Genomic DNA, 9,323 nt, shown 5'->3' with positions numbered 1-9,323 from the left:
AACTAAGCAACCCTACTCAGGTGAGCCAATTGTGACCTCTTCAAGAACCTGTTTGGAGGTATGCAAGTGGGAGCTGTGGGAGCGGGGCCAGAGGAGGCCAGGAGGATGCTCAGAGGGCTGGAGCACCTCTCTATGGAGAAAGGCTGAGGGAGCTGGGGGTGTTCAGCTTGGAGAAGGGAAGGCTGCGTGTGGGGAGACCTCACTGCGGCCTTCCAGCACTTGAGGGAGCTCAAAAGCAGGAGAGGGAGTGAGTTCTTAGAGTCTGATAGTGATAGGACAGTGTGGAATGGCTTTAAACTAAAAGAGGGGAGGTTTAGGTTAGGTGTTAGGAAGAAGTTTTTTACTCAGAGAATGGTGAGGTGCTGGAACGTGCTGCCCAGAGCTGTGGGTGCCCCATCCCTGGAGGGTCAAGGCCATGGATGGGCCCTGGGCAGCCTGAGCTGGGGGGCAGCACCCAGCCCATGGCAGGAGGTTGGGACGGGATGATCTTTAAGATCCCCTCCAATCTGACCCATTCTATAATTCTATGGTCCCATCTGCACACCCACCTGTGCAACCTGCTATAGGGAATCTGCTTTAGCAGGGGGTTGGACTCTATGATCTCCAGAGGTCCTTCCCTATCCCTGTGATTCTGTGATTCTACGATTCTGTGTAATAACACCTTCAGAAGGCTGCCTTCCTGTTTCTGAAATGAGATAAACAACTATTTAGACCGTGCGACAAACCAAGAACAACAGGATGTTCTTCTGAAAGGCCACACAACCTCCCCACCCAGCCCATCCCTCCTTAACCAGTGAGTGCCCAAACACGTCCTGCAAGCAGCCATCGCCGCACCGCAACATACCGGTCCTGTCTGCCCCAAAGGGGGATTTGGGGCGGAATGAAGATTTCTGGAGCAGTAACACCCGCCCACAGGAGATTTTACCATTTTTCCCAGCCACGTATCCTGAAACCACCGTGAACTTCGAGCACTGCAGCTGGTATTTAGGTGGAACAGGATTTGGGCAGAAGTTATGCACCCGATAGCCCAACTGCTTGGCTAACCTAGGCTGCTCACCTGGCATTCTCATGTGATCAAAGGGGAAAGGCAGTGATCATGGAGAGAGGTGTTCATTCCAGCTTCAAACACCGGAGCCAGAGCTAAGCTGAGACTCAAGCCATTAAACCTAAATGCATGCCCTGTAGTGCCTGTGTATGTGCTGCATGTCTCAGGTCCCAGTTCAGCCGTGCATCCATCCCGTTGCCTAAACAGAGGTATCTGGTGCCACCTGGGATTCACCAGGGTATCTAAAATACCATGGGCTGGTAGATAACAAAGGCTGGGAGATCCCTTCCCATCCTAGAGTTGTGTCAGAGGAGATGGATTTGGACTGGCAACAGACAGCTGTGTTTTAAGCAGCAGACCTACATCCTCCGTGCTTAAAAAACAGGGCAAATGAGACTCTTCTTCTGTACTTTTGTTTTTCAACACCAAACTCCCCATGCAGAGCTGAGTGGGTCCCAGCCACTGTATACTAGTGTAACATCTTTATTTAATGCCCCTATATAGGCACAGTCCCAGCATGGACGGTTCATCTACAGACCTTTTTTTTTTAAATGGAAGTAATTTATATTCTCCCCATACACATATGAAGATAAAAAATCGAGCATCACATTCTCTGCTCTGTCAGCACAGTGAGACAACATGCCCCAGAGCACAGAGCAGATAACAGCCCTCTGCCAGGAAATGAAACTCTCCCAGGGTAATGTCACTGAAGTGCTGGGGCAGAGCTGAAGTTTCTGAAGATTTGTATCTTGGCCACGAGTGGTGTGAAGCCAAACAACTTCCTTCAGGTGAACACAAACCAGAAAGCAGAAGCTGAATGAGAGCCGCTGCCGAGGTGTCTGCGAGCTGTGCTGCAGAAGAGTGAGGTGCTGATGTGGGTTTGGTTCAGCTCAGAGGTTGCTTCGGCCCCAGGAGCAGTTGAACAAGTTTCCAAATTCAAGACTGAGATATTGGGCTTCCTACAGCGTTATCTTTATAGAAATATCCTGGCCTTTCCATCTTCCCTATCCAGCATCAGCCTCTTACAGCTATTGCTGTCCCTGCCCTGTGCCCAGCTCCTCCTGCCTTGCCATCTCTCTGGCAGCTGCCAGACCCCAATGGGAGGTCTTCTCTCATCTCTCCAAGAACAGCAGGGGTTCATCCCACACGCTTCGTACTGCCCTCCAATACTCACACATTTGGGATTTCTCTCTCAGAGATGGGTCTTTTGGATCTCTTGGTGCCACATTTGCCAGACCTGCAGTCCCCAGAGCTGGCTCAAATCTCTGCCATCACTCAGCACTGAGCTTACTGCCCTGACTTACCCGAGCAGGAACCCCGGAGGTCTTCTCCAATCTCAGTGATTCTGTGATTCTGAAGCTGAACCTTGAAATGCTGAGCAGATGATCATACACCACATAGCCATACACTGACCTGGCACAGTCTGCCTTGGTGTGTCATATCTACTCTCAGAACAAGAACCCTTGCAATAATCAGGAGCTATGGAACGATTCAGGATTTCTGTGAGTTCTCCAGAGACAAACCCTGCTCCTTCTGCCTGCTCACACACCCTCCAGCACCATCCCAATGTGAGGCCAGCAGCTGCTGGGACAGGAGCAGGGCTTAGGGCTGGCAGACCAAGGGAACACAAGGCTTGTTTACTGCATTACCAGCACGGATGTTATGGGAAGGTGCTTTGTGGTTGAGATGAACCCCAGGCCTTCTGCACTGCATTTCCACACGCTAATCCTCTAGTTAGTTCTTTGGTGACAGAAAATGCAAATAGGAGCATGCAACAATGATATTCACGGAGCAGAGCTTGCATTTATACCCCTCTGGAAACAGGTGCAGAGAGGAAGAGCTGCTGGCTTATTTCTAATAGCTGGCTGGCAGGTTGTTGAGATTTACAGCACAGCATCAGCCGCCACCTGGTCGGTAACTGCTCTCAGCATGCCAGGCTCTTCACAAACCCAAACCTCGAGGAACTCTGCCCGACGGAGCTTACCACACCCTAAAAACAAAGATGTCAGGACTTAAAGTCATTTGGAAGATGGAGACAACGCAGTGCAGCCCCACCCCCAGCACCGCTCACGCTGCCCGCAGTGCTTGGCAGGTGGGCTTCGAACCCCAGCCTGTCCTCACGTTTGTGCTTTTCCTTGCTATGCTTCAGTGTAAAACTCTGAGAGAAAGTCCTGCTTGTCCTCCAGCGCCTTCCCCTACCGCATCCCTCAGCACTTGTGACCAAAGCTCTATCGTTGGGAGAGCGGATGAGGTGCGGGTCCCAGCGTGCTCAGGGAGCAAAAAGGAGCTCTGGTTTCCAGCACCGTGGTTGGGTTGTGCGGCTCCTGGGCTCTGCAGAGGGAGAGGACCGTGCTTTGTGCCAAGCCCCAGGCCTCTGCATCTGAGCACTGTGGGCCACAGAGGCACGGCAGAGCCCAGCCCATGCCCTGCAGGAGCGTGGCACGGCACAGCCACCCACGCCCAGCACGGCTCGCTGCACCGCTTGTGGCACCAGGCACGGCTCTTCGGAACTGGAATTCAAATGATGCCGGGTAAGGGGATACCCGGTGCATTTACATCCCTGCACCTGCACTGCTCCGGGTGTGAGCAGCACCGAAGCCCCCCCCAGCCCTATAAAGCTCCATCTCCCTCCCAGCTATCCTCATTCTCCAGCACAGTAGGGCCTCCCCGCTGCAGGATGGAAGAGCTGCACGGGCACAACGCGAGTTCCTTCAGTCCTGCCACCGTGGTCATCTTCACCTTCCAGGCGCTGGCCGGCATGTGGATCAACGCCTTCATTGTGGTTGTGTCTTGTACGACGTGGTTCAGAAACAAAAGCTTGAGCTCTACCGAGAAGATCGTGCTGTTTCTGGGCTGCTTCAGGTTTTGGTACTTGTGCATAACGTGGATATATCTCATTATTTCAGTGTTATTTCCCCTGCATCTTTCAGGCAGGGGCGTAGTCCTCACCTTTGCCATTTTCCTGTGCTTTTTGAATTCTTCCAACTTGTGGGTTTCTGCCTGTCTCTACGCTTTTTACTGTATAAAAATTGCAAATTTCAGGCACAATTTCTTCATCTACCTGAAAGCCAACATCGACAGGATTGTGCCGTGGCTGCTGGTGAGCTCCGTGGTTCTGTCCCTGATCAACTGCAGCCCTTTATACAAAGTTACTGATGAAGGGAACAGTACCAGCACCAATTTCACCACCCAATGGACGTTCTGGAACGTGAACAAAAAATTAAGGGAACGTTTTAACTCCATATTTTTTGCCGGCACATCCGGGTTTTCCATGGCATTCATAATGGCAACCTTGTCTGCCTTCCTCCTCCTCTTCTTCCTCTGTAGGCACAAGCATAAGATGCAGACCAGCTCTGCCAGGAACCTCAGCACGGACGCCCACATCAAAGCCATCAAATCCCTTCTGTCCTTCTTCCTCATCTACTGCATTAACTACATAGTCTTGATCTCAACACTGCATTACAACAATGAGACGGCTCTCCTGTCGTTGCTCCTTTTGGTCCTTCAGTACGCTTTTCCCGTCGTTCATTCCCTTATTCTGATTTATAGCAGCCCCAAACTGGAAAGGATAGCGCAAAGGATTCTGCCTTGTGCAAAGTGCAAGGACTGCACCACGCAGGAGCTGTAGTGGAGGTGGAGCCCACAGAAACACTGATGCTTTGTTCTTAAGTCACGTCCTGCCATCTCTAACGGAGTCCTCCGGACAGAGCAGGTGACATAGGCCTTCTATCTCCTCCTTCTGAAGTAAAAAAGAATTGTGACAATTCTCTGAATAAAGTCCTTGTGAGTTGAATGAATTATTGCTATCACTCGATCTGAATAATTCTTTAATTACTGTGGGTAGCCAGGTGATACGGCGCGGTGATTCGGTGATTCTGCCATCTGCTGCTGCCATTTTGCTAGGCCTGATTCTACCAGTGCACTCTGGCTCTGGGAAACGCTCAGGAATCAATCACAGAATCGCCAAGGTTGGAAAGGACTTCCAAGATCATCCAGTCCAACCATCCACCTACCACCATTTCCCACTACACCACGTCCCTTAGTACCACATCTACATGTTTTTTACATTGTGAATGTGTTTTACATTTAGAAAACATGTGATGGGTTCCAGCAGCCCCACGGCAGGGCACAGTGAGCTCAGCAGCAGCCAGTTGGTGCTGCAGCCTGTGCAGAGCCAGTGCTGGAGCTTATTCCAAAGGGCTGCAGCCATGGGAGGGACCCACACTGGAGCAGGGGAAGAGTGTGGGGAGGTGTGAGCCCCATTGCCCACACCTGCATCACTCAGAGGTCAAAGAGCTGGGAACGAAGGGGGAAAGTTGAGCCTGGAAAAAGGGTGACACGTGAAAAGGCATTTTAGTTTTGTCTTACTCTGTTTTCTCAATGGGCAATAAATTAATTTTCCCAAGGTCAACACTTTCTGTCAGTGATGGCAATTGGTAACGATCTCCCTGCCGTTATCTCAGCCCTTGAGCTCTTCCTTCCCATTTTTCCCCCCAGGCTGCAAAGAGGGGGCACTGGGAGAGCAGCCGAGCAGCACGCTGTGCCACACGTACAGTCACTAACCAGCAGCCAAGCCAGCCAGGAACGGAGCTGGCGGTTCATTTGGCTTGGGAGCTGCACGCAGCTGATGTTCTGTGTAGGCTGGGAACTGCAAACAGCAAAAGACAAAGCTGGGAGCTCAGGTGGGATGCCCAAACACAGCCATGTCCATTGGGCTAAGTCCTGGGGTGCTGGAGGCACTGAAGGGTGGGAGCTACAGCACAACCCCTGCGGCAGACCTGAGCCCATCCCAGGTGGCACTGGGCACCTCTGCACGGATGGCCGTGCTGGGCCTGCAGAGCAGGAAGAGACAGGAGGGTGATGGAGTGGTGCGGTGCGATGCACACTGCGTGGTGCAATGCACGCTGCATGGAGCAATGCATGCTGCATAGTGCAATGCATGGTGTGATGCACGATGCACGGAGCAATGCATGCTGCACGGTGCAATGCATGCTGCACAGAGCAATGCATGCTGCACGGTGCGATGCATGCTGCACAGAGCAATGCACACGGCACAGAGAGATGCATGCTGCATGGTGTGAAGCACGCTGCACGGAGAGATGCTTGCTGCATGGTGTGATGCACGATGCACGGAGCAATGCATGCTGCACGGTGCAATGCATGCTGCACAGTGTGATGCACGTTGCACAGAGCAATGCATGCTGCACGGAGCGATGCACGCTGCACGGAGCACAGCCCTGGGCTCCTCCTGAGGCGGCAGAGGGAATGGCTGCAGACACTTACCAGGGGAAGCAGACACCACACAGGTGTGAGAGCTGCAAAACCGCTTCAGGTCAAGGTCAAAATGTATTCTGCAATTGAAAGAGTTAAAAACTGCTTTTACCATTGAAAGTTTTGACAGGGATAAGGGACAACAGAAGGACAGCCCAGGAGAGGTTCCACAGCACTCCCATGAGCACGGCCACTGCCGCCAGTGAGTGCTCCCACCGCGAGCAGCAGCAGGAGTGCTGGGTGCTGCTGTCACAACGTGCCCGGCAACAGCAGGAGCTGCTCTGTCCCACCACTGAGAAAAGAGAGAGGCAGCACTGGGCTACGAGCCCCTAGGGCTCCCAAGGAGACTTGGGGCCGGAAGCAAACACAGAAAGGGCACTGGCATCACCATGGAGATGTCCCTGAGCCAGTCAGAAGCAAAACAGTTTCCCTCCCACGCAACACGGGTGAGCGCTGTGAATTTCATTTCTATACGTTTGTATAGAGCTGAGTGAATTAGAGCGCTTGTACATTTAAACACCTTTCTGCAGCTTTCTGCTATTTAAGACCTGATGCACGCAGACACGCAGACGGGCCGGCAGAAGCACTCCTACCCCCACCCCGAGCACAGCAGCACGTGCAGCACGGCACAGAGACACATCCTGGCAGCCACCTCCACTGCTGCCAGTCCAGGTTTCCCCCTGGGATGCAGCAGTGCCTCTGCTCCGCGCTGTGAGCTCTCGGCAGCCCCAAGCACGCAGGGACGCTACTGCTTCCTTCTCTTCCTCTCCATCTTCTTCTGAGCAGAAGCTGCTGCGCGGCTGCGCCAGGCGCACGCTGGGTTTCTCTCCAGCTCCTCTTTCTTGAGTTCCCAGTCTTCATCCACCTGGTCCAAGGGCACTCCCCTCATCGCAGCCATCCGGCGGTAGGCTCTGCTCTCCACCTCTGCTCTGGGGAAGAAAGGAAGAGTTTATCTTCAAACCCTGAGCACAGCTCGGTCACAGCGCTCCCGAGCACGCGCTCCCGAGCAGTGCATGCAAATGGCACTGTGCGTTGGTGTGATCAAAGCATCATTGGAAGCAACCCATGAGAAACCCCCGGCCCACCCCACAGCCCCAGCACCATAGCAAGGCACTCAGGCTGATGGAGGCTTCAACCATGCACAGCTCCGAGACCGATCCTGTACATTTGGGTGCTATCACACAGACACAAGCACGCTGTGCTGCGGTTGTGCATGGGAATTTAACTCACAGTGAACGCGCTCCAAATTTTTTTTTAAATTTTTTTGCACAGCTCATTCACGAGCACCAGAAATTCTTAGTGCCAAAACATCAGAGCTGGAGGCCACTGGGACTTGGGAGAATTCGGACACGGTTATTCCTCATGGATGATCTCTTAACCTCATAAATCAGACCCCGAACCCAACTCAGCGGGGGGGTGGCAGCTGCGATTTGTGAAAGCTCTCCGGTTTTTGTGATACTCGTGTACTTTTAAACACACGTGGTCCCAGATCTACACTGAATGACACCCACCAAGTCGGCAGCCTGCAGATAAGTGCACTTTGCTGCGGGTTTCCCGGGGCAGGGACCCGCAGCCCTCGCACTGCCCTCCTTGGGAAGCTGCAGCGAGCAGCGAGGTCACCTCTCAGCTCATCTCCCATCCAGAGAACCTGAGTGTTCTCAGCCATGCCGGTGCAGAAAATACACAGAAATCTGATGCAAATCCCGTGTTTGTTATTCAGAGGTCGCTCAGCGTTTGAAGGGTTTGCACGTCCATGCACACCGCGCTCGGAGGTGCGTGCTGATGTGAGGAGCGCGGGGCTGGTGCAAGGGGGAAGGGCTGATCTGGGGCTGAGGAAGGGTTTGGGTGCTCTCGGAATCACACAAGCACAGCTTGGTTGGGTCAGAAAGGACCACTCAGTCCCCAGCCCCAGGCTCTGCCCCCACAGCTCGGGGCCCAGCCATGGCCCCAAGCACCCCCAGGGACGGGCACCCACAGCTCCGGGCAGTGCCAGGGCCTCGCTGCCCCTGGGTAAAGCATTTCTGCCAGCATCTGACCTAACCCGCTCTGTCGCTGTTAGCGATGCCCTTCAGCCCTGCTTCAGGCACAGCCCCTCAGGCTGTTACTTTAAAAATGCCTTTTCTCTCTTCTCGCTCCTCTTTGCATGGCAGGCAAATACACCAGCCTGACAGGGACGCCGTGTAACACAATATCCCTCACATTTACATCCCAAAGCAGCCAAGGCCAGTGACCAGGGGACAGATCTGCACTGCACAGCACTGGAGCACGCACACAACCCCACGCTGCGCTGCGGCTGCAGCCGCTGCTCGGCCAGAGCCAGCCAGCTCTGAATCACAGCTGCTCGCCTTCTCCACCCTAAATTTGTCATTCATCTCAGAGCACCACCCGGCAGCTGCACCTCACGCTGTTGCCCCTCTGCTCATCGGTGCCTTGGGCTGGATGTCAGTCCTCATGTCAACCATCACGTCACCCACCCCGTCAGTCACTCTGTCAGCCATCCACTCAGTTACCTTCTCCATCCCTACAACAACTGACCTGTTAATCATCCCAGCAATCCCTCTCCAACCCCCAGCAATCACCTACCCCCCCCCACCCCGGGTGCTGCCCATCAGTGCCATCCCAGCACCCCCGCCGTCCCCTCCCAGCCCCGCTCGGGTTCTGCACGGTGTCACAGCAGTGTGATGGGGCACAGCATCAAAACGCTGAGCCCTGGAGCACGTGGGCTGCACGAGGTGTGTGGGGGGGGGGGGGCTGATCTGTTTTCAGCTGGTTTTGCACAGATAAAAATAACTCTGAGCCAAATCAGCTGGTATAGCTCAGCTGAAAGGGGGAAAGATTTAGATGAGATGTCAGGGGGAAGTTCCTTACTGAGAGCGGTGAGGTGCTGGCACAGGCTGTGCTGCTCCAACCCTGGAGGTGCCCCAGGCCCTGGGCAGCCTGAGCTGGGGACACCCAGCCCGCGGCGGGGGGGGGGGGGGGCTGTGAGCTGCGAGGACCTTTCCAACCC

The 9,323-nt window shown here is 54.0% G+C and overlaps 2 protein-coding genes across 2 annotated transcripts in view; one reads left to right on the top strand and one right to left on the bottom strand.

Annotated features, from left to right (window-relative positions):
* Positions 3,140 to 5,380, top strand: LOC110397080 (taste receptor type 2 member 104-like). Its single transcript, XM_021393042.1, has one exon. The coding sequence runs from the start codon at positions 3,186 to 3,188 to the stop codon at positions 4,671 to 4,673; it is 1,488 nt and encodes a 495-aa protein (XP_021248717.1). The 5' UTR covers positions 3,140 to 3,185; the 3' UTR covers positions 4,674 to 5,380.
* The window catches only part of ANKRD66 (ankyrin repeat domain 66), a 7,597-nt gene continuing 4,646 nt past the window's right edge, over positions 6,373 to 9,323 (bottom strand). Inside the window, exon 3 of the mRNA XM_021393044.1 lies at positions 6,373 to 7,245. Coding sequence (XP_021248719.1) covers positions 7,062 to 7,245 — 184 coding nt within the window. The 3' untranslated portion in view covers positions 6,373 to 7,061. The remainder of the gene's footprint in view (positions 7,246 to 9,323) is intronic.

This window comes from Numida meleagris, chromosome 3 (assembly GCF_002078875.1).
Source record: "Numida meleagris isolate 19003 breed g44 Domestic line chromosome 3, NumMel1.0, whole genome shotgun sequence".
In the NCBI taxonomy this organism is placed as follows: Eukaryota; Metazoa; Chordata; class Aves; order Galliformes; family Numididae; genus Numida; species Numida meleagris.
This window is presented reverse-complemented; position numbering and strand designations above follow the sequence as displayed.